General features: G+C 37.4%; 1 protein-coding gene across 1 annotated transcript in view; it reads left to right on the top strand.

Moving 5' to 3' along the window:
- The window catches only part of LOC139731503 (transmembrane prolyl 4-hydroxylase-like), a 28,208-nt gene extending 13,570 nt beyond the window's left edge, over window positions 1–14,638 (top strand). Inside the window, exons 6-9 of the mRNA XM_071642387.1 lie at window positions 6,966–7,131; window positions 12,099–12,269; window positions 13,120–13,210; window positions 14,396–14,638. Of these exons, the coding sequence (XP_071498488.1) occupies window positions 6,966–7,131; window positions 12,099–12,269; window positions 13,120–13,210; window positions 14,396–14,638 (671 nt within the window). The remainder of the gene's footprint in view (window positions 1–6,965; window positions 7,132–12,098; window positions 12,270–13,119; window positions 13,211–14,395) is intronic.
- The last annotated feature ends 10,585 nt before the right edge of the window (window positions 14,639–25,223 follow it).

Raw genomic sequence — 25,223 nt, 5'->3', positions numbered from 1 at the left:
ATCATTGTCATTATCATTATCATCAGTATCATCACAGTCATCATCATTGTGAACCTGAGCAGACCTCCATATTGTGCACTGTTTTTTTTTTACTTATACAGTATTCATCTTAAATGCTTGTGAAATTGTTTCACATTGCATTTGTTTCAAATGAGATTGTCCTTGAACTCAGCCACCTGTGACATCACACACTTCAGTTTCCGATACTGATAACCATTGATGAGTGTGCACGTGGCCTTCCATGGTGGACCTGCTGTACACACAGCAGGTGGATGAACACTCCCCGGTATTGATCAATCATACACAATATAGTTAGAGACAGTAACAATGGCAAATTATGCGAGCAGGCAAGTTATATCCAAGGCCAGGCATACACAATGACAAATGGGTAGTATTACATTGCTAGAGGATGTAATAATACTCACTCAGAGTTATGAGACCTTTTGGTTGCCATAGCGATGTCAGGCTGAACTGATGGTGAGGTGTATTCATGTCATATCTGAAGAACCGTGTATGAATGCAAGGAAGTAGAGTCAAGGTTATATGAAATAAATAATGTCAGTGTGTACATTTACTGGTAATTAATAGAAATGAACCAGTATATTACACAGACATGAATGTTCACACAAATACACATAGGCCTACATGTACACATTTATGTACATATATTCATGTTCATACATTCAGTTACTCTTTTGTTTTGTTTTTTTAAATGCTATTTTTGCCTTCATGCATCTTTTTCCAAATCTTGACTTGTACATATGATATTCATGATGTGTTTTCCAAGATAACTTTCAAATGAATGGCAGGATTTCCCATATCTGTTTAATAGCTTCCAAAACTCATATGCTGACCATAAATCAACCATGTATCGTGATGGCAAATTTTGCTTAAACTGAGAATGCCTGCCTTCCTACGGTATCAGAGAAAAATGACCTCAGCATACCCAACTTCAAAACAAATAGTAACTCAATCATTTTGCCACATATTACCATTAGGCCCCGATACTTAAAAGATAAATAGAAAATATATAGACACTTTTGAGTTATATGCCTGCATGGAGCAAGTCTTACAAAATAAATGCACAAGAGCATCCTGTTTTTGTTTTTGTACGCTCAAGGTAGAGAAAAGATTAGATCGAGCTGTGGATTAAAGGGTTTTCCTAGATTAATGTCAAGGGATTTCAAAAATGAAAGTTGTTCTGATCTCAGAATGATTTGAATTATCACTTTCTGTACTGAAAGAAAAAGAAGAAGAAGAAGAAGAAGAAGAAGAAGAAGAAGAAGAAGAAGAAGAAGAAGGAGAAAAAGAAGAAGAAGGAGGAGGATGAGGGTGAGGAGGAGGAGGAGTAAGAAAAAGAAGAAGAGCCAATATTGTGTGGAAGTGGATGAATTATTAGAATTGAATTGTATGGATACAGATTTTTGTTCCCTCATTCTCATACTAATTGTCTAATATTCCAAAAATATGTCCATAAAGTGCTTTGCACAACCCACAAAAAGATAAGCTTATTAAAATGATGCAGCCTGCTATGATGCTTCTGTAGCCCATGTGTGATAAATTACAAGGAGCAATTTTCCAGGATATTGCACGTAATGAACTGTTCAACGTGCTCACAGTAATTCATTTGTTCAGAGCTGCAGAAAGAGTTGGAGTGCCGTGCGAGTTGTTTGAGGTAAAAGGTTTGGTGCCAGGTTTGGCATGCGGCCCTCTGCATTATTGATTGTGTTGTCAATAATTTCTGCATTTGAGTCACGTTGCCGTAGTAATTTCCCAGGCTGAGAGAGAGGGAGAGAGGGAGGGTGCGAAGATTCCAAAATGAAGGCAGCTCCCATGCAAGGTGTCAAGTTCATCAAATGAATGCCGTGGTTGAATGAAGGAGATTGGAGTGTGTAGTACTTTGAAGTGATATGTATTCATCAATCCTCAAACAAACAAACAAACAAAAAACACTGATGTGTTTTGTACCAAATCAAAATTTCAACTTGAGCTTCTTTGCCTTGTTACTGTTTTTCTTTGAACTTGAAAGTGTCCTAAAGATGACAGTGTCATAGAAATATCCATGCAATCACACAATGGATTGTCCCAGCCTGCAGATGGCTGAAATTGACTTGAAATATTGGTTGCACAGCAGACACATACACATGAAAAGTAGTCTGTGCTATAGATTTGAACAACTAATGATGATACTACTTTAGATAAATAGTGTACAATGGAAAAAATTATGTACTCTCAGAGGTACAATGCTGGACATCATTATGAAATATTGGCAGGATGTTGTGAAGTTGTTTTATTTAATCCCCTCTGGAAAACAAATAGACAAAATCTTATATATCTCCTTTCTGCAAGACTGCCCTTCCAAAAGTGATAGTATCTACAGAATTGTAATCTCAAGGGATATTTCAGCAAAAATAGTGACGCTACAGGCTTTGATAGCAACTCTACCTGAACAGCCAACTCTGCAATCATGTCATAACATTGTCAGCCAGTATAGCCTTGACGCCATGGATTTATTTATTCATCTTTAAACATAATATGTGATGACAATCTTGTAAATCAAGGCTTGCAAGGCTTGTTTCAATAACATGTCAAACATTATTTTAGATATTATCACTTTTTAGTCTACTGTCCTCCACAAGAAGCACTGATTTGTTACTGAGGCTCGGTGACCCCTAGAATTTGGGGACATTCCTCCCATACAGCTATTTAAAGGGGGTTCTTAACGAATGAAATTGTTGTACTGTAGAATCAGTTTCACTGTGAAGAACAGAAAATTTGTAGTCAGTTGTATGTCCTCGTGAGTGTGTACATTTGCATCATGATACTTTGTGGTACACATAGGTTTGTGGATCAAATATTCAAATAAACCTTATTGCCCAAGTTTAGCAAGGTGAGACATAGTGTTGGTACAAGACATAATATATATGATTATAGAAAGAGAGAGTGAGAGAGATGTTTGCATATGCTTTTCTTTATTTTCTTAATATTGTATTTACATACCTTTACTACTGGTGCTCAGTTGAATTACCAGCTTATGACAATTCTACAATCTATAGTAGATGTTGTTGTAACAGAGTAGACACACAATATCCCTCCCTTCTGTAGGAGGACATGTTTTTTTCTTAGATAGCTCAGAGAACCTCCACCCCTCTTCAATCTTTTCTTCTTCCCATTGTATGAGGCACAGTGAAAGAATAGACCTTTAAAGGGGATGGCTAGTAACCGATCAGTGGGAATCAGTGGGAATGCTGAGGGATGATTGTTCCAATCCTTGTGGGATTTATTTAAGAGTACATTTTATATCTACTGTTGTGTGAAAATTATTTGCTTCAGAACGGTCTCATATTCAAGTAATGTGCAGATTAATGCCCCGTCACTGACCAGGGACGCTTACCTGGAAACATTAAACTGCACATTACTTGAATATGAGACCATTCTGAAGCAAATAATTTTCACACAAGAATAGATATATAGTGTACTCTTAAATGAATCCCACAAGGATTGGAACAATCATCCTCCAGCATTCCCACTGATTCCCACTGATCAGTTACTAGCCATTCCCTTTAAAGAATAAGAATCCTATACCCCATTCATACACAAAGTTGGCTTCAGAAGCACCCCTGGAACGACTTCAAGTTCCGTAAATCTCACTTTCTTCAGTGACAGAACACTCACTGTAAATGCCTTTTGTAAACACTGTAAATGCCCTGTGTAAATGGGGTACTAGTTGCTTTTACACAAATCTTCCTCAAAATTTCTTTTTGGGGGGTCATAGATTAAAAAAGAAAAGAAAAGGAAATCTGTCCTCACCTTTTGTCCCCTTGCATCCCCATAGACATCCTGGTTTCCTGTTTTAAACCTTTCTGGAGGTGACCCGACTTGTCTAGAGAGCAAACCCCAGCGTGAGGCCAGGGCAACTAGCAATGCATACCCTGGGACCAGGGTAAATGGGATGGGAGTGGGGAGTTGATAAATAAGAGATGAGGGAGAGTATAGGCCTCTTAAGTGGCTACAAGCCCTCCCTGGATTACCCTGACCACACTGAGGATATTAATGTGCTGTCTCCCTTGGACTATATCAAACATTCATGCTGTACCACCACCACGTTGGCCATTCCCAAGAGAAAAATAGGGAGTTTTGTCTTTTTGTCTCATTTTGTTTTGTCTTCAACACCCTGTCCTTGATATCTTTGTTTCTCTTTGTTGTGGGACAACAGTTCTTCTGCGTTGTGCCGTCCCCAATTGTACATCGTTTGTTTATTAAGCAAATCAAGAAAAAGACAAGAGTTGTTTTTGTCATCACTAATTGTTAATGTGAAGCTTCATGTTACTTTAGAAGAAAAAAGAGAACTTCAGAATACTTAAGCAAGGAATTGTATAAAAGAATGGCCCATGAAATCATAATTCTTCTACTCTGCAAAGGGCCTACAGCCATTAACACCTTTGTCTTCGAGCTGCTTCAGATAGTTTGGTCAATGCCATAAGACTCATTGGTGTCCAGGTGTGAATGGTGGGACTAAGGAGTAAAAGCACTCTTGGGGAGGCTTTTTACACTTCTACACAAAAAAGACAACCACAAATAGATTTCTTGACCACATCACCTTCTAGCTTGCAGTGAACTTAGTGAAAATGTCTTTCGCCTTCTTGTTTCTGTCTCCCCTGCTTCCTTCCGAATTGTTTCAATCCCCTGAAGATGAAAAAAAAAAACCCAACCCAACAAAACAAAACAAACAAACAAACAAACAAATCACCTGGCATTAAAATAAAAAGTAAAAGTATTTTATGATTGTTCTGTGATTGTAAGCAGAAGTTTAATACTATTCATGAAGAGTATAAAGAAGAAAAGTTGTGCGATGCAGTTTCCGTACATGATGCTAATATAAGATGTGATAACTAACCTGTAATAGATGTCATTTAATTCCTCACATCATGCTCTATGCACACACACACACACACACACACACACACTTTGTGCAAAAAACTGTTGGCCATGATCCAAATGTGCGATATTGAATAATTTGCGTGGAATTACTATTTGTCTGGTGTACATAATTAGTAAGAGCAGTAATTGTATGCATTCTACTACACAAATGCACAAACCTCCTACTTTAAAGGTAGTAATCTCCAGCTCTTTGAATTCCTTGCTGATTTCTCCCCAAAATTATAATGAAAGCACTTGAACAGCAGGTTTAGGATAAAAGGAATAAAAGTAAAATTTCTCCAAGCATTTCATTTTTCAGTTTCACTGATTGAACAAGTGATTACCCCAAGACAAAATTGTGTTTGAACAAAATTGTGTTTGAACAAAATTGTGTTATTCTTTAAAAAAAAAATGCTATACCACTACTATCAATGCACTATTACAAGTGACTTATCTGCAGCTAATTATCAATTCAAGCCACAGTTAGTTAATCATTCTAGACATTTGACAACATTTTGCAAACCAGAGATTACACCATTTAAGGGTCATTGCAGCATTGTTGATCAATTTCCAATTGTAAAAAGTAGATCTAGAACAGTCAGTCATCAAGTAGGCTAAGTTTTTAACTGAGATAAATTACAAAAAAAGTGCAGAATTTGAGAGGTTTGTAGCTTTGTTCAGAAGGACATAAGGCCATTAGGCCACCAAGAAAGAGAGAAAGAAAAAAAAAGATAATGATGGAACGTTTCATGGTCGAGGCATCACTCACTGGAGTGTGAATAATATTTAGCGCCGTTTGCCCACTCCGACACTGTCGCTTCAAACATTCATCACCGGGGGGAATTTGGCATCATCCCGCGCTTGCTCACGATTTCTGTATGATGGATTCCAACGACGGTCGTTACCACCTCTTAAAGGTTACCTGCTGCTTCTATTATGACTAAGGAGGAATATTTCCTAGTATACCTATATTTTTTCCCTTTGCTCCAACAATTGAAACATGATGACTGCTCTGAATACAAGTAATTGCTGTAAATAATACAGATAAGTTTGTTTGTTTATTGATAACAACCCTAACGTACAGGTATGAAATGACAAGAAAGTTGTGAAGTGGTAATTGATTTTGATTCTTTGAAATGGCATGATACTTCCAGGAAAGGTTACGATAGGTCAGTGTGAAGCTATGTCTCTCCTTTGAGCACAAGTGGTAGAATTCTTCACCACTTTGGGGTGAGAGTTGAGGAGAATAGAGTAAGCAGCGGAGGTGTGGAAGAAAATCTACCCATTGCCACTAAAAGTTGCAATACTCATAGTGAAATCATCACAACATTCATTCTCTACTCTGAGCTTAATTTGCCGACATTTTTCATCAGTATTCAGCAGTCAATCCAAACTTGACGTAGTCAGATGCTTGGGAAGTCCATTGAGGTACGCTAATGTGCCTTAATCAAACAGGAAAGCCGTGGTGATGCAGTAAAGATTAGGAGGATTAGGTAATCTCTATTCAATTTGCCAACATCTGTGGCAGCTGGCGAAGACACTCCAGCATATATTATGTGTTTGCCAACCAGCAAAGAAAGCACATTAAAGATCAATGAAAAACTGAGTCTTTTTATGTTGACCTTATGGAAGTAAGAATAATTATGACAGACTGAAAACTCACAGAACATCATTCACTATTTTGTCTTAATCATTTCAATTCGTTTTTAGAATCAAAGAGCTGGATTCTACGTACTACTACATGTAGAGGACATGGTGGAATGACAGGGTCTAGGGCATACCCCCTGGGCAATTACTTCGGATCCTTCCCCTAACGCTAATCCTAACTCTAACCCTTATCTTTACTCTAAGAATATCACCAACCAGTATCTAGCTGGGGGGGGGGGGGATTGTCCTTGGAGGTAATTGCCCTGATACGGAGTGACAGGCACACATTGTGTTTTGATGACAATTGTTTGGAGATGGTGTAGTCTGTGATTCACAGGTTACTTCACCACACTAACCAATGAATCGATGTTTGGTTTAACATTTTGTTTTGTTCACAGATTTCATCAGCAAGGAGGAAATGAGTCGGCTCAGCTTGAAGCAGCTGATGACATACATCAAGAATCTGGTAGCAAGCAATCCCATCAAGAAGTCACGCTTCAGCGAGCAGGCCTGGATCTACCCGGACAAGACCAAGGACGCCATGGTGGCAGACTTCCAACAGAGGTACGGTACGAAACGAGGCCCCTCGCAGCTAGCTTCCGCCCCGGTAAACTCCATCCTTGATTTCATGCTCGAAGGGACGCTAGAGTTCAGACCGACACTTCACGAAGGTCCACTGACCGGGGTCCAGGGAATGAAAGTGATGGTCCTGTGTTCTTGTGCCTGGTTGATTCATATCTTGTTTAGATCATTAAAACGACATCGAGCATTCATTCTGGGTCAAGCTGATTAGGGTACCCTGTCCTGTGGGAATTGTTGCCTGCTCTTATATGCACACACACACACACACACACACACACACACACACACACACACTCACACACATACACACACACATACACACACACACACACACACATGTACACACTCATTAGGGCCTTGTAATATTATGCTTAGTGGCGAGTTGCAATCCAGTAATACTGTAAAGTCTGCAATTACACAATAGGTTCCAATGGAATAGCAGCTATTAACACTACTTGGCTGCGTTTTTAACAATTTTTATTGAATTTGATCAGCCCAGAATGGGATTGGTACGCAGAAGTTGTGGACACACCTCTGTCCATCCCCCATAACTCTGCAATACCATTCATTTTTTTTTTCATTTTCATTCCATTCATTTATTTTTCATTTCCAACAAAAACATATAAATATATTACAAAAATTGAATACAGTGCATAAATTTCATCATACAAAGTAAAGGATAAATTTACAGAAAACTTGTAGGTATAGGAAAATGTTGGAAATGGGGAGGAATGCTAAAAAGCTGAGCTTGTAGGCTGCATTCCCCATTGTTCCCCCCCCCTTCTCTCCCATTTCTCTCTATCTCTGCCTATATCTCTTACTATCTCTTGGTATCTCTGTCTGTCTCTCTTATCTCTGTCTATCTCTTACTATCTCTCTCTCTATCTCTTTCCCTCTCTATCTATATCTGTCTCTATCTATCTCTTACTATCTTTCTTTGTCTATCTCTTACAATATTTCTGTTTATCTCTTTCCATCTTTGTCTATTTCTGTCTATCTCTTACAATATTTCTGTTTTTCTCTCTCCATCTCTGTCTATATCTTACTATCTCTCTCACTCTTTGTCTATCTCTTACTATTTCTCTCACTCTCTGTCTATCTCTTACTATTTCTCTCACTCTCTGTCTATCTCTTACTATTTCTCTCACTCTCTGTCTATCTCTTACTATTTCTCTCACTCTGTCTATCTCTTACTATTTCTCTCACTCTTTGTCTATCTCTTACTATTTCTCTCACTCTTTGTCTATCTCTTACTATTTTTCTCACTCTCTGTCTATCTCTTACTATTTCTCTCACTCTCTGTCTATCTCTTACTATTTCTCTCACTCTCTGTCTATCTCTTACTATTTCTCTCACTCTGTCTATATCTTACTATCTCTCTCACTCTTTGTCTATCTCTTACTATTTCTCTCACTCTCTGTCTATCTCTTACTATTTCTCTCACTCTCTGTCTATCTCTTACTATTTCTCTCACTCTCTGTCTATCTCTTACTATTTCTCTCACTCTCTGTCTATCTCTTACTATTTCTCTCACTCTGTCTATCTCTTACTTTGTCTATCTCTGTCTCTGTCTATCTCTCTCCCAGTCTATCTCTTATTTTGTCTATCTCTGTCTCTATCTATCTCTTACTATCTCCGTCTCTCTCTCTCAGTTTATCTCTTACTTTGTCTACCTCTCTCTCTCAGTTTATCTCTTACTTTGTCTATCTCTCTCTCTCGGTCTATCTCTTACTATCTCTCTCTGTCTATCTCTTACTATCTCTCTCTCGGTCTGTCTCTTACTCTCTCTCTCTGTGTCTATCTCTTACTTTGTCTATCTCTCTCTCGGTCTATCTCTTACTATCTCTCTCTGTGTATCTCTTACTATCTCTCTCTCTGTCTGTCTCTTACTCTCTCTCTCTCTCTCTCTGTCTATGTCTTACTTTGTTTATCTCTGTCTCTGTCTATCTCTCTTCATCTCTGCCATTCTCTTACTATCTCTCTCCATCTCTCTCAATCTCTTACTATCTTTCTCTGTCTATCTCTTTCTATCTCTGTCCATCTCTTTCTATCTGTCAGAACTCTTCCATCTATGTACTTATATTTCTGTTCATCTGTCTATCCATCTCTCTTCCCTCAGTATTTCATGAATCTAGACTCATGGATCTAGGGCAATTACCCCCTGGGCAATTACCCCAGACCTTTCCCCTGACCCTAAACCTGATCCTAATCCTGAACCTAATCCTAACCCTAACCCAAATTCTATCCCTAAACCTAACCCGAATCTTTACTCTAACCATGTCACTAACCAATATTTGGCAGGGGGGGTAATTGCCCCGACACAGGACTCATACATGTATTTTTGTAGAAGAGTAGCTTACTGTAAAACGCAATATTTTCGCGTCATGAAATTTTTGTGAATCAGAGCTGATGGCCTTTTATGCAGCATGAAATTTTTGCGAGTTGCCTCTAACATGCAATGCATATAGTGTATACAAGAACTTTTGTGTGCATTTTAATTTTGCGAATCTTGGCTCTTGCGAAATTTGCGAAATTAAAATGCATGCGAACATTCCTTGTTTTACAGTGTACTCTAAATTACACTTAGGCTCCTACATGCACATACACCTACACCTACAGTTAAATTAATGTGCTCATCTGTAGGTCCATGTGAGTGTCCAAAGCTGGAATGGTATCTTTCATTCTGGTTTTCTCAATAGAGATTGTATTTCCCTGTCATTCAGACTAGATATTGTGATACTTCACCCAGATGCATCATCATTTGGGGGTATCATATTCTCGTCAAGCCACCCCACATTTTTCTCATGCACAGGATTCCATGTTGGAAGAGACATCAGCGAGGTTTTCTGGTACTTTTTGTTATTCTATTAAGCCTGCGACCATGTCTTGTTTTCTTCTCTTTCTTTTCTTTTCCCATTTCATGCACTTTAAAAGTGCAAGCTACAAAGTGCATTGTAACCATGCAATACAGCTAATATGATCATAATGGTCTACCAAGGGAGTGATTGGAAGTTTCATGGTACATAAGGTGATAGGGATAGTCTCATCATGCCAGACCTGCTTATCTCTTACACTTTTTTTCATCCTATGAAGGAATATACTTGCTGCGTCACATATACAGCAACAAAATGAGAAAGAGAAGTTGAAGAAGCCGTGCTCCAAGAAATATAATATTCTACAAAGTCAAAAGGGCGTAACAGGATAGGCAAAAGATTTGTAGGACTCGAGGTGTGTCACAAAAAGAAGGAAGCATCCACTTTCAAAAGAAAGAGACTGTTGAAGGAAATGAAAAAGAGGCAGCAATTTGAATATGTACAGACAAAGCATGGTACAGATAGATATATAGATATATAAGTAGATAGATAGATAGATAGATAGATAGATAAGATAGACAGACAGAAAGATGGATATATAGATAAAGATAGCTGTATAAATAGATCAAAAGAGCCAAGAAAAGTGTATATGAAGAGAAAAAGAGAAGACTAATGTATCTTAATGGATTTTTTTTTCCCTACTGGACTGAGGAGATTTTGACACGTGTTATTGCATTGACATTTTGCTTATGCTCATTACCAGCACCCTTTATTATACAACACCTACAAAGAGTCTTGTTATCTGATTGGTCAACTGCTCATCACATGACACTCATTAAAAAAGTACCATTTCATGCTGTTGCTGTCAAGAGTGCTATTTTTGTCGAGCAGTTTTGGATGTTGTATTGTTGACGTCATCCCTGTACATTCATTCCCATGATAGGCTTTTAATCAACTCGTATAGTTTTGCACCATTGCACTCTCCCGACGTCACAACATACATACTTTTGCAGTGTGCACTCAGTCACTGATGCTGCCAATATTTTCAGCTGGTTGCTCCGTTGTGTATTTGTGCCATAATGATAAACCAACCAAAGTGGTTGCCACTTCTGTACAATATTCAGAAATTGGCATGCACCACATTTCTTTGTTGATGTCAAAGGTGTTTGTATGGAACAAATAGTGAATGGTCTTTACTTCATAAGATTTTGCATTGCCCAATAGTGAAAGATCTTGTTCTGCTGAACTCAAATGACCATTCATTATCTAATATATAAAGTGCAAGACCTGATGAGAATGCTTTGTCTATGGCCATAATGCTTGAGTAAAGAATTGACCTCCAAAATGCATTGCAAATTCTTCAAAATCTACCTGACACTCCCCCAAATAATTTGATGCAAAGAGCAAACTCAAAAACACTGTCAAAAGCAGTGAATTCTGGTGATAAATCAGTAGGTATGCAGTAATTGTAACACTGTCAGAAGCAAGAATATATGGTGGTAACGTAATTAACCCGTTGAGGATGAGTCCCGAGTATACTTGGGCAGGTGTCTATGGAAAATGTGTGTTGTAGCAAATCAGTCCATCCTCAACGGGTTAGGCATGCAATGATTGCAAGAGTTACTAGACTAAATGGTCTCACTAATAAACCATGGTACTCTGTAGAAGAAACTATTCCCAGTTTTTGTGTGGTGCAGATTTTATTTTTTCAGGAGGAAAATCTCTATAGAAAGATTTTATAGAAAGAGACAATCCTCAATGCTACTGTTATTTTGTATGTGATGTAAAAAGTGGTAGAGTATCATTATTTTTTGTGAAGATAAAGTATTACTTGTCATATTGATAAAGATATAAGTACACCTCTTCAAACATTTGGTATGTGTCTAAGTTATCTCCTTAGGTTGTGCCCATGTGTATCTTTATCTCTCTTTATCTCTCTATATATAAAATGTCCGTATAATGAATGAAATTATGAAAACTCTAAAAGCTCATCAGCAAAGAATCTGTAATCGTACTATGATGTAACGTGGATATGTCTTTAAGACAACTCCATGCATATAATATCAGCATCCTATCAGCATTATGCCACTTCATGTCAAGTATTCATTCATTTCTCTCATTTTCATCATGGGACAGATTAGTAAAATTGACTCAGCTGCCTGAGCCCCTGATCCAGAAGTTCAGCTTCTTCCAGGTGGTCCGCTATGGCCCCCATGGTCACTACAATGCCCATCTGGACTCTGGGGACTCCATTGGGAGTTTGCCCTGCTGCCACCTCACCAAGCATAAAAGATGCAGCATCTGCAGGTGGGTTGGAGGGGTTGCCATGGAAACAAGAGTCATGATGGGTCATTCTAATACACCAGTTTGCTAGTGCTTCAGAATTCCGTGCATGCCTCCGTTTTTGTGTCACATTCTCTTCCTGGTGTGTATTTTCCCATAGGCTGTTGCAACCTGGCAACAGTTAGTGCCTGCCAAGTGATTTATGCAGTAGTGACTGAATTGAAATGAGGCAGTTTTGAGGCAGTTTTGATGCAAAAACCCAATGCCAGCAGTCCGTCCAGAGACATTTAAAAACTTAAACATTTGAGTGAATATGCCTGTGTGTGGGGTTGCAAGACAGTGGACATCATCCCAACATGTGAAATGCTGCAGCTGGCGAGCTCCTCTAGATAAGTTTCTTTTTACTACCTGTGTCGTTTTGACATTGTAGACTAATTTGCCACCCATACAACACGCACACAAACACACACACACACACAACACACACAACACACACACACACACACACACACACACAAACACACACACACACACACACACACAAATATACTTGGATTCTGTGTTTGATAGGTATTTGGCAGTAAAATACATGCATGTATGAGGATAGTGATTCGGATTTATTTTTATTCTAGCATGATGGTGTCCAAATGTCACCATCATTATATCATCAAAAGCACACCAGTCCTATCTAGAGCTTACTGGAAATACAGCTTTGCAATTTAAAATTTGTCCCACTTTGATAGACATTGAATTGATGAAGTTTGGAGAAATCTTTCTAAATTTCAATTCTTGGAGATCTATCTCTGTTCTCGTTGTATGATGAATATGGTGACATGTCCTCAACTTTCTTTCATCTGGTGTCCCTATTGGCTAGATTCATGACGATTATGGTGTATCTGAATGATGTAGAGGAGGGCGGAGAGACGGCTTTCATCGTCGCCAACAACGATACGTTTGATGATGTGGTGAGTGTGGCTTGATCGGGACGCCTTTCTTTTCTGTAATGTGAGGCATCTTAGCACTAAGCTGAAAAAGTATACTCACCTTTGAAATTAGTTTGTATAAATAGAAGCGGAAAAATTACAGGAACAGGAAGGTGAAAGTCTGAGCAAATTCTGATCAAAACTAGAAAAGTTATGATTTCTTTTTTTTTAAGTTGTGCTCAATCAAGCACAAGTTGCCACTTGAAAGTCAGCCATTGTTACAGCCAATGGTCTTATTGACATAGAATTTGTTATCAGTGTATGTATGTGGTAGTATGTCTTTTATGCGATAGAGCCTTTGTTGAGGTAGAAATACACTTATCAGGTGTAGAAGGCCAGATGAAGCCAAAATTTTGAACACAGCAAGTTGAAATTTTCCCATCTATTGTTTCTATTTTCCATTTTCAATATTGCTACAAAATCTAAATTTTATGGAAATTTTAAAGGCTTGTAATGAACTGCAAATCTGTCTGTTAAGTTAAGTCTTGTAATGATCAATGTTCCAGAGTAACAACACATCTGCTAGCAAGGTTTGTGAATGACTGAAAGACATGTTCTCCTATAGAGATACGTGTACAATGAAAAGTATACCTGCTGCAGACCATTTTGGAAGTGAAATCGAGAAGGACCATCATATTCTGAGAGTACCGTCATAAATCACTTTCCATTTAAAAGAGAAAGAGAGTATAATACTTTGTCAGTGATATGATCAGACTACTCTGAATTGAAAATATGAAATTTTAAAAGAAAAAACAAAAACAAGAACAGAGATATCAATTTTTCCTTACGTTTTTACATATCTTCAAGCTAGTATGAGCCAATGTGTGAATAGTTATCACTTGCCTTTGGCAAAAGAAAGTGATATGGAGCAGTAAGAGAAGCAGATCAAATTGAAGCCTTCTATTCTATTATGAAAGATCCTCTGATTACAGTTAGTTTATCGAGGTTTCCATCACCGGGCAACAAAATCTGCTGCTATTGAGTTTGATTGACGGGATGCAACATATGATGGATTTCGCATTATCATCACCTGAGAACAAGAAAGGCTTTTATATTACTCAATATCTATGCCAGTAATGCATTTTTGCATCTCAATTCAATAATTACTTGATTTGATGATGTTATGATCCTTTCAAGAATTTCTCCACGTTTCTCGCTAATTTGCAGGATCTTCGGGAGAGCGGACACATCAATCTGAACAACTACTGCCGGGAGTCCAACCTCCGCATCCGTCCCGAGAGGGGCAAGGCGGTCATCTGGTACAACCACTTTGTGGACGAGGCCACGGGCTGGATGGGCCAGGTTGACCACTACACCTGGCACGGTGGCTGCCCCGTCATCCGGGGCGAGAAGTGGATCATGAACAGGTGGATCAGTGCCAGCAAGGATCCCGAGGTAGATCTAGCGTAGGACGTCAGGATCAGGGCGAGATCATCTCCAAATAATGATGCAGTAGTTACCCCGACTAGAAAATTATTCGACAAGATCTGTTACTATAGCAGCAACAGCTCAGTGGATGTATGCACTGCCAAAGACATTAACTACTAAAGACAGTCATGACCTCTGCAGTTGACATACCTTCTTATGCTTAATTCTGTTTTTAATCAAAATTTTCTTGATCATGTGAGAGTGATATAACATACGCACATTGCTGTCTAATTATTATTTGTTAAATGTTATTTCATTTGTTTTAATTTCTTCTTTTAATTTCTACAAATCCACCCTGCTCTATCTTTCTTATTTGGCTCACATTTGAATAAGGTCTACTGTTCCATTCTTTTACATCTCATGAGACAAATGCACCTTAATGTATTTTACATCATTTGCTACACCTAGAACCTATCAGATCTCACAATTAAAGTCTATGGCAATTTCACTATGTTGTTGGGAAAGGGTTGGTTCAAGAAAAAAAAATCTATGTGTGTGGTGTGTGCATATAGCAGGCATAATGCTAATGAAATGTTATTGTCTTGAAATGACATGTATATTATTAATGCAGGCAATTTGAGGTTGCTACAGATAGACTGTATTTGATAACTTTTTAGCAGTCAAAAGCTAGTGATATATACTCATGAGTTGCTCAGTCTTCCACAATTGTATAGATACAGTGAGCTGTGGCTTTTCATTGTAAAGATCTTTTGGGCAAATGACTTACCTGTAGAGCTAGGTGATATGATAACAGACTGCAGTACTAGGAGTAGATTATAGACTTCCTTTTTGAGAGATTAATGGCATACAACTCTTGTTACCATGGAAATGAAACCTTTGTTGCTTCTACATCATCTATCCTCGGAGCTGTTTAAAAAGTCAAAGCTGCTGCAAGCACAGAAGCATGAAACAATATTATCGTCTAGTCTTTATCAAGTTGGCAACTCTTAAATTTAGTGCATATCACATATCAGAGAAAGATTAAATGGAACTAATTGAATTCATTAAATTTGTACAAATCAGGAAAAAATGCCAATTTAAGGATCAGATATAGATAAAGCAATTAAAGGATTTTTAAAAATTGTACAACTGAAAGAAACAATTACAGGCTAAGAACAGTTAGCTTAGAAAAGAGAGAGTATATGTCATTTTACCTCATGAAACAGTAATTATGAAGTTTAAAAATCCTAAAAAGGAGATACAGTATTTAACCATAGAGAATTGGTGTCTTAGGCTTGATGGGTTAGGTGTAGTTCTGCGTGAGGGGGATACTCAGTTGTAGTTTAGATTTAAGTTATCAAACAGACATCTTGCATAATTATTCAGAATTGATACAAGCAATCACCTCTCGGCTTAGGACGTCATATTGCATGTTTATTTGGAAACGAAAAATTACTTATGTATGCTCTAATGAAACTTGACAAAGACATGATGGAAATGTTGATAATGTTGATAATGAAGATACATGAATATTCATGTGATTTGTACTTTAAATAACATCATAAGCCATATTCTAGCCCAGAGGATGTGTGCAACGTTCGTTGAAATTTTATAGCAAGCTGCCAAGCTTAGCCTTGACCCTGTGCAGCTACTATGTGTGAAAGCCGTCAGTACAGACTTACAATTAAGTAAAAATATGTGTATGTTTATATGAATGCAGTTGGAAAGAGACAAAATTAGGGTTGATTGTGAAGGAATGTAAACTATCCAACAAGGCATACTTTTACTTTGATTTTAGATTAGATCTGACAGACCTTTTTTTGAAACTCATTTGTTGATATATTTGAAAGGAAATATTATATAAACATTGTGATGAAGACCATCATTTCATAATTAATTTCAAAATTTTTAACTTCATCTTGAGCTGTGTTTGTAGCCTTTTGCACATGTAATATTGGGTGGAGTAAGAATTATGTTTCATGCATGTTGTGCCTTACTTGAGATAGCTTGTAAGTCTATAATTCATATGACATCGGTATGGCATTTAAGCCTCACTTGGTGGGGGACATTTCATTTTGTGAGGGCCTCCTCTGAATCTCTATATATTATTCTATTTTTTTTGTCTCTCTCTTCCTTTCACTTGCACTCTCTCAATCTTCTCTCAATCTCAATCAGAAATATAATTTTTGATTTTATCTAAAACATAATGTGGCCTCTTCATATAGGTATTAAGAATGTGACGAGAATCGTTGTTGTCAGTATATTAGCGCAAGTCTGAATTACATATATCTGTCTAATAATTATATCATATGATGCATTCTTGGATGTTTGTTTTACAGTGTTGGTTTTTTTTTTAAGTGTTGCTTGGCATGATGCAATTTTAACCAAAGTTTCAGGCAGAGTGACTATCATAGCACATCACTGAGAGCATAGTGAGATATTACAGGAAGAAGAGCACCAAAAACATGACAGAATTTCCGGTGTGTGACAAGTATTTTCAAGAATGAATATCATTATCATGGTAATAGAGAAGTACATGTTTATGATGAAGACGTTACAATTGTGCAATGACTCTTCAATTGTTTCTGAAATATCATTGTGGTGTGTGGCTAGCTAGGTAATCACTGAACTTGGTGTGAGGGTAGTAGCTATATTGTACATATTCAAAATTTGTTCTAGCTGTCACTGCACTACATATTGAATTGCAAATGAAAATTTAAATGTACAATGTATGTGTATGTCATCGTGTATTGTGAATGAGAATCATAGTTTTATAGTTGTGCCTACATTTCATAGATGCACTGGCACACAGTATATGTTTCCCTAAGAGTTTTTAAAAGGTTTTCTTCTTTCATTTTTAGATTTGTGCAATGATGGTAAGTGTTGGAACACACACACACAAAGCATACTGATTAATAGTTAGTGATTGATCATGAGGTAAAGAAATTATATTTCATTTGGATTAAATGGTCATCATGAAAATTACCTTTCTTCTTATTTGATTGCTGTGCATTGTGTCTGTCTGTATCAGCTTGTGATTCAATAGTTTTTGAGAAGCTTCAAGGTTGCAGCCTTCTGAATGCAGCAACACCAGAAACATTCTCGGTACGAAACTTTCTGTGAATTGGAGATGACAGCCTTTCAGGATACTGCCGATCATTATGATGTTCAGTATTGTTCTGGTGTTCAGTGCATTGTGCAGACAAAAACTTTTGTGTGCATTTTACTTTTGTATGCATTTTACTTTTGTAAATCATGGCTCCTCACAAAATTCGGAAAAATATCATGCACACATAAATTTCTGATTTAGTAGCAGCCAGCTTAGCTGCACCACCATGCTTGTCAGACATGCATGTCAGACACAGTAAACATTTTACACCCTGTATTAGTCATTTGCCCTAAATGATGGATAAACCCCAATTGTTTTGCACAGTTAATGAATTTTTATTTTTGAATTTCAGTTTTTCTCTGTTTTGTTCCATATTGAATTTGCTTTCTTTGGCAAAAACAAGCAAATCCCATGCTGGCAAATTGGAACATTTACAGTAAGCGAACTGTGAACAAGGTTGTACAAAGTAGGCGCCTAGTCAAGGGTGTGTAAAATGATGCCTGACAGATGTTAATATCATAAAGTCAAGCCTGTCTATTACAGACCTTGCATTTCTTTGCCCAGAGGGATTAACATTTTACCACAGGGAGCACTTCTATATTGCCTTGTAATTTGTTTAGTCTTCAGTATGTACCCTGATCATTAAGTATTTATCACATTGCACTGATGCATCTTAACAGTGCTATTGTCTGAAAAGAGGTTTATGTGATGTTTACAAAGAGAGGTTAAATTGCACTTTAACAGGTGCAACAGAGGTTTGTGTGCTATAAACATGGTGAGGTGAAGTGGTGTCTAACAGGTGCAGATGGTAGTCTCTCCAAATGATGTTTGTTTGTGGAGCAAATTGGAGACTAGAAAGGAAAGTTGCCTCTTTGGACAATGCATGGAGTGAAAATCATAAATAAACAGCTGGGGTGAAACTTCTCCCTCCTTGGAACAGAGCATTTGAGAGTGTAAAAGTGTTATGCCACTCTATGTGAACAAATGGAGTTAAGTCCTACATGCAGAATGGGAGATGTGGAATGAAAATAATACCCAAGAAATTCATTGAAGTGTCACAAAGTGCTATGTCACTCGATGTGAACAAATGAAGTTAAGTCCTATATGCAGAATGGGAGATGTCAAATGAAAGTAATACACAAGAAATAGATTTATTGAATTGTTGCAAAGTGCTATGCCACTGTATGTGAACAAATGGAGTTGGAATTCAACAAACAGAATTGAGTCCAACAAACAGAATGGAAGGTGCTGAATGAAAATCAGATGCAAGATAGTTGTTGAATTGTTATAGTGTTGCATTTTCCCTAGAAATGGCGGTACTGGTCATAACTACATGCGCAAAGATGATGTGATATTGTCATCACCTCACAATCAAAATCATGTTTTTGGTCCATAATCCTACTACTCCCCTTTCTTCACAAAATAATAACATGATCTTATCTATCCAGGGTAGCCTCTTCAGTGGTGCCACTGCTCTTCCAGGGGGCCCTGCCATTATTATAACCCTAGCATTGCCAGGTACCGTTAAAGTGGATATTTTCACACTACTAATTTTTCGCGCTTCACCGCATAAGAAGAGTTTTGCATGTTTTTAATTACAGGAACATGTGGCAAGCAAAAATGTTCGCTTGCTTTTATTTTCACGCTAGTTTATGATTATGCAAAATGTGCCAAAATTTCAACACAGCGAAAATGTCCACTTTTACAGTACCGGTACTACCCATTTATACACCTGGGTCAAGAGGGACATGGTGGGTAAAAACATCTTGTCCAAGGACATAAGCACTGGGCGGGAATCGAACTGAGGTCCTCGGATTAGGAGTCAGAAGTCTTATCCACAAGTCATAGCACCCCCGAGGTCATACAATCAATATTGCTTGTTCATTACAGCACAATGTCTTGGACTGAAGTTTTCTTTCATTTTTCCATCCACTTGGCACCAGTACTGTATGTCCCCCCCACAAGAGTTACAACGGGACCCTCTGCAATAATAACTTTAAAAGTAGTGAATCAATCCAAATACAATTTAAGGGTACGGAACTATAACTCATTGCCCACATCTTACAGAAAACCCCATTTGATTTGCTTCAGTGGTCAAAGAGAAATTAGGAATTTTGTAGAGCATGTCAGGAATCTCTTCCCTCCAAGTTCTGTCTATTGTGTTCACACACAAGAGCATCCAAGTGCTAAACTTGGAAGAATCAGACTCATGACATGCTTTACAACAATCCACATTTCTGTGTGACCACTTAACCAAATTGAATGGGGTTTTCTGCAAAATAGAGCTAAGATGTTACATTTTAAGACCCTGACGTAGCATTTAGATAGTTTAATCATATTGAGTGTTGTCAATGCGAAAATCTGATAGTAATTTTTTTGGGGGGGATACTGTACACGTCACATGACACACAGGGGACATCCACGTAACATGTTCTGAATCAGTGTCATTACAGAGAAAATTCATATCATGTCCTGTTACACTGTGATAACCAGAGAAAATCCAACAAGCAGAACAGGTAAATTTTCATTAACATCACATGAAAGAAAAGAATAGTGTTAAGAAATTTTTATTTAGAATATTTTTGTTCATTCATGAACAGTAATATCAGTCACAATATTATGAAAAGTAGACAAAGTTGACGATGTCAGAGTTTCCTATTTAGTGCATATTTAACTGTGGTAGATATCTTACTCCCTCTCTCCATTTATTTAATCATTTATGCATTCATTCATTCATTCATTCATTCATTCATTCATTCATTCATTCATTCATTCATTCATTCATTCATTCATTCATCCTTCCATCCATTCATTCATTCATTCATTCATTCATTCATTCATTCATTCATTCCTTCATTCATTCCTTCATTCATTCCTTCATTCGTTCATTCATTCATTCATTTGTATATGTGCGTATATCCTCTCTCTTTTCCCTAAGAATCAAAATGATGGACATGTCCCACTTCACTACAAGCATTCTCTGTGTCCTCATATCTATGCATCATCTCACCAGCACTTTAAAAAACAAACAAACAAACAAACCATACATCCAACATGCTATACTGTTGGGTCCACACTACAAAGGCAAGACACGGTATCTAAGAACAAATGAGCAACAAGCAATAAAAATTTGGATATTTCATGATTTTTTTTTTTATTACCATATTTCTCTTTTGTTTTTCTTTACAGAATCTATATGCTTGAGTATATTTACAAATAATTTCTTACAAAAATATACGTAATGCATGTCTTGTAATACTGACCTCGCCTCATTTCAACTTGGCACTTACCATTTTTTTAAGACATAAATATCAATATGTTTACATCACAATAACTGTAGTGTTCAGTTGGATAGGCTTCCTATAAATCAAATTTCTATATTTTCCTGTATATCAACTGTCATATATTATTTCTCCTTATGTCTTTATGTCTGTGATACAATACCGATTCCCACATTATTCAATGGCAAACCAAATCCTAGGTGGCTTATCATTATTTTTTTTTTTACAGATTGACAAACTTGATACTTCTTCTCTTGCTCAAACTTCATAGAACCTGTGGAGACATCCTTCCCACAATGCATTTGCTGTAGCTATAACTTCATATCATTTGATCCGCCAAGCAAACTTCCAACATCATCCCTGAATACAATGTTAGGTCGAAGAAAAGGGTTTGGGCTATAAATATGTAAAAGGGAAAGGTTCTTGTACGAGCACATATTGATAACTCTGTTTTGCACTCGAGTTGTATATCTGGCAATGATGGTTTTTCATGCGGTACTTAGGTCAACAATACCAGTTTTCATTAACTGAAATATAGCATTTTACATGACATGTAATTGAACCATTGAAGACGATGCAATGTTATAAGAATGGTGATCACTTTGCATGCCAACACCATGCATCATAGGTAAAAGTTACCTGATCAAACTATGAACTCAAGCAGTATCATGTTGACACTTGTTTTAGAGTTGCTGGAAATCTATTTCAAAATAATGAAAGTTTATTCCCACAAAACATATCTTCGGATACCTTGAAAAACAAGCGGTTACTCATTTCGAAATCCAATCTTTGATAAGCACATCCAAGTCTACACAGGCTTAGTTTAATGTAAACCCTCAGCTAAGGGAAATGTAATATGACACCATTGAGTTAACTGATGTAACATTTTGGCAGTGAGAAAATGTTATTCTCAGAATAGAGAATAACATACATTGTAGCATCCCTGATTTATTGGTTAATATGAGCAGTATTCATGACATATTTGGCAACTATAATGTGAGTTTATACCATCATTGTAAAAAAAAAAATGCATTTCAAATAGCACCATAGGCATGTATGTAAAAATGTCTATTTGTAGATAGGCATTTCAGACGTAAAAAGGTGATCCAATGGCTCAGAGAACATGGAATATCTAGCAACACCTGGTAGAGATGAAAAATTATGACATTTAATCTGGCATGCATGAATTCAGCTTTTAAGTGATTACTACACAGATTAACAGCATCCCTGCTCTATAAGAAAGAGTTTATTGAAGGCTTAGATATCAAATTTGATGAGTCAAGACAAAAGGTAATATAACTGAAGTAATTAGCAGTGGAGACAGAAAAAAAAATGAGTGAAAAATATGAGAGACTTTATTTTCAAATGTGACATGGGTTGGCTAGATCTTCCTTTTGCTCCATAGTTTATCACCTAATTTTGCATTCACATTCATAGGCATTTCTCATATGTAGCTTCATTTAAACGACAAGTTCACCTTCATAGACATGTGGGTTGAGTGAATGCAACAATATTAGTAGAACACATCAGTGAGAGTTTGAGGAAAATCGGACAATCTGATCAAAAGTTATGAATTTTTAAAGTTTCTGCTCACTCAAGGCTGCATGAGAAGACTACTATAGCTGGTGATGTCACGTGAGTACAACGATACAAAGAAAGATTAAAGAAAATATAATATATTTTCACTTTTCTCGCAAAACAACACTCGACTTCTCTCTTTCAGAAGGCAGGGGGAATAATATTACCCTTAACATATGTCAGTGACAAGTCGAAGAAATGTGCACTCTATTCAAAATGTAAAGTTTTGTGAAATTCTCTTTTTATTTTCTTTATATCGTTGTACGCATATGACATCATACACTGTAGTAGTCTTCTCATCCAGCAGTGACTGTGCAGATACTTAAACAATTTGTAACTTTTGAACGGATTGTCCGATTTTCCCCAAACTTTCACTGATGTGATCTATTAATATTGTTGCATTCATTCAATCCACATGTCTCTGAAGGTGGACTTGTCCTTTAAAGCTTTCAGTGGCAATTCTTGTAGGGCCTAGAATTACTTGACATCACTTATGAAGGCAGACATATATTTCATGATCACTAAAAGGTAGATCACCATACAACATTAAATGCATAATGTTCATATTGACACCCCCCCCCCCCCCCAACACAAATCTGTCCACTCTCATTCATGCCCCTATGGTTTCTGAAAGTAGCTCCAAAATATGGTTTATAAGATAAGTATAAACTGCATTTACTTTGCAGGCAATGTCTGGCATCACTATATAAAGTCAAAATTTATGACAGGTACAGCTCCCTCTTTAGTTCAGAAACAGCACAGGGAGGGAGCACACCCTACATAACTCCTATTTAATTTATAGATATTATAGCCTTCCAGTGTGTCCCCTGTCCTATTTCTAGGAAAACTGCCACATAATTGTGTTAATGTCCCACTCCAGGTATGAATCTACTTGAATAAATAATCTTTTTTTTTTTTAATGAGATACCTCACTTAACCTACTTCACTACAAGAGCTTCTCTTGTACTTTGCAGGAAAAGGGTCATTACTGCCACATCATGATATAACTCACTTTTCTGAAATGGCGCATAGCTCTTCTCAGGTGCATTAAAGTACCATGTACTGTCTGGTGTCCTAGAGGATATTACAGTATGTGATTGTTTAGCCCGTTCACTTATAATTGTTGATGATAAGAGTTGAGGAATATAATGATTATGTATGGTGCCTTGTCATTTTCTGTCTACATCCAAATGCATAGCATGGCCCATGGGACGTTTTTTGACATTTTTTTTTTTTTTTTTTTTTTTTTTGGGGGGGGGGGGGGCATTGCAGGCCCAGGGGTGGGGTAGGGATCAATGGACCCTGCTTCTGCATAGATAAAATGTGGTGTATGTGAATCTTGTTCATCAGAAATGATTCTCAAGAGGTGGTTTTTCTCCCCTTTTCAGCATTTTGTTTTTCTCAATGGTTGCAGCCATTTGACTACACTTAAAAAAAAAGAACATCCAGTGATATCACACTTTAACTGTTGCAAATAGCAGTTGACATTTTTTAAATACTCTGCAGCACCAATTGCCCATATCACATAACCTGCCCTTCAGACCCTGGATAGCGAAGTGTTTTCTATTTACAGTAACAGAATGAATAGCAGCAGTGATTATAAACTCCTTCAAGGGTAGACAATAATTTACCACAATGTGGGACTTCACCACCAAATACCCTGCTCTCTGCATAATAATGATAGCTAAAGATTCTTTCCAATGACACCTTTTTCTTTCCTTTTGCGATAGATAAGCAGACATTTCTGTCAGTGAGCTCAATACCAAAAGTGCTTCATAAAGGGACAGGCAAGAACATTCATGAAATTCTTTAAACTCCTGTTGTCTCTTTTCATGGAAACAATCAAGAGCAAGAGGACAGGTCTAAGCACAGGGTGTCAAATTATATTTGAAAGAATCGTCTCCCCCTCCCTAAACCAAACACAGCATAGAATGTCAACATTCCCCTTGAAAAAAGAAAGAAAAGAATTTAGTGCTACATTGTGCCATCACAGACGAGAACAATTTTGACAGGCTAGTTCAACAAGGCAGCCAATCAAGACGATACCATACCAAAGACCGATGCCACAAAGGCATCGATAGTAATTGCAAACACGACAATCTCTGTAGTCCCACCCATAGCAAACTATAAGAGCAGATACAAACAGAGAGAGGATCATGATGTATGCCAGAAGAAACCTACCCTATTGCCACCATAGCACACACGGGCCATCCCTAAAACGCCGTACTTCAATAACTTTTTAAACCTGCCTACCTAAACATGCCTCCACTTGAGCAAAAACATGCGTGCCAAATTTGATTTAGAGTTGCTAATCATACAGTGGCAACAAGACAATGAAGGATATCGTTGATAGGACTGAAATGTAACCAACGACAAAAAACCCCCAAAAAATATCTGCCCTCTTCTCCAATCAGCACGGCAGGTGAAAGTCCTCTTCTGTACCATAAAGCTTAAATAAACCAGAGTCCAGAAAAACGGGGCTTCCAACTTTCTCGTCATCTTCGATGCCTCTGGGCATACCAATAAATACTTGATGTCACTATCAAAATATAATGCTTCCTAGGATGATCTGAGCACATTGCAAACATCTAGGGCACTCATGTGTATCTCCCGTCGTCCATCTATTCCAAAAGACATGTGCGCGCGAATGGCGCCCTCA

Source organism: Diadema antillarum, unplaced genomic scaffold (genome assembly GCF_040938485.1).
Source record: "Diadema antillarum isolate AM-2024a unplaced genomic scaffold, OU_Dant_1.0 seq00000376_RagTag, whole genome shotgun sequence".
Lineage (NCBI taxonomy): Eukaryota > Metazoa > Echinodermata > Echinoidea > Diadematoida > Diadematidae > Diadema > Diadema antillarum.
Note: the sequence above shows the minus strand (reverse complement) of the source record. Positions and strands in the feature narration are given on the sequence as shown.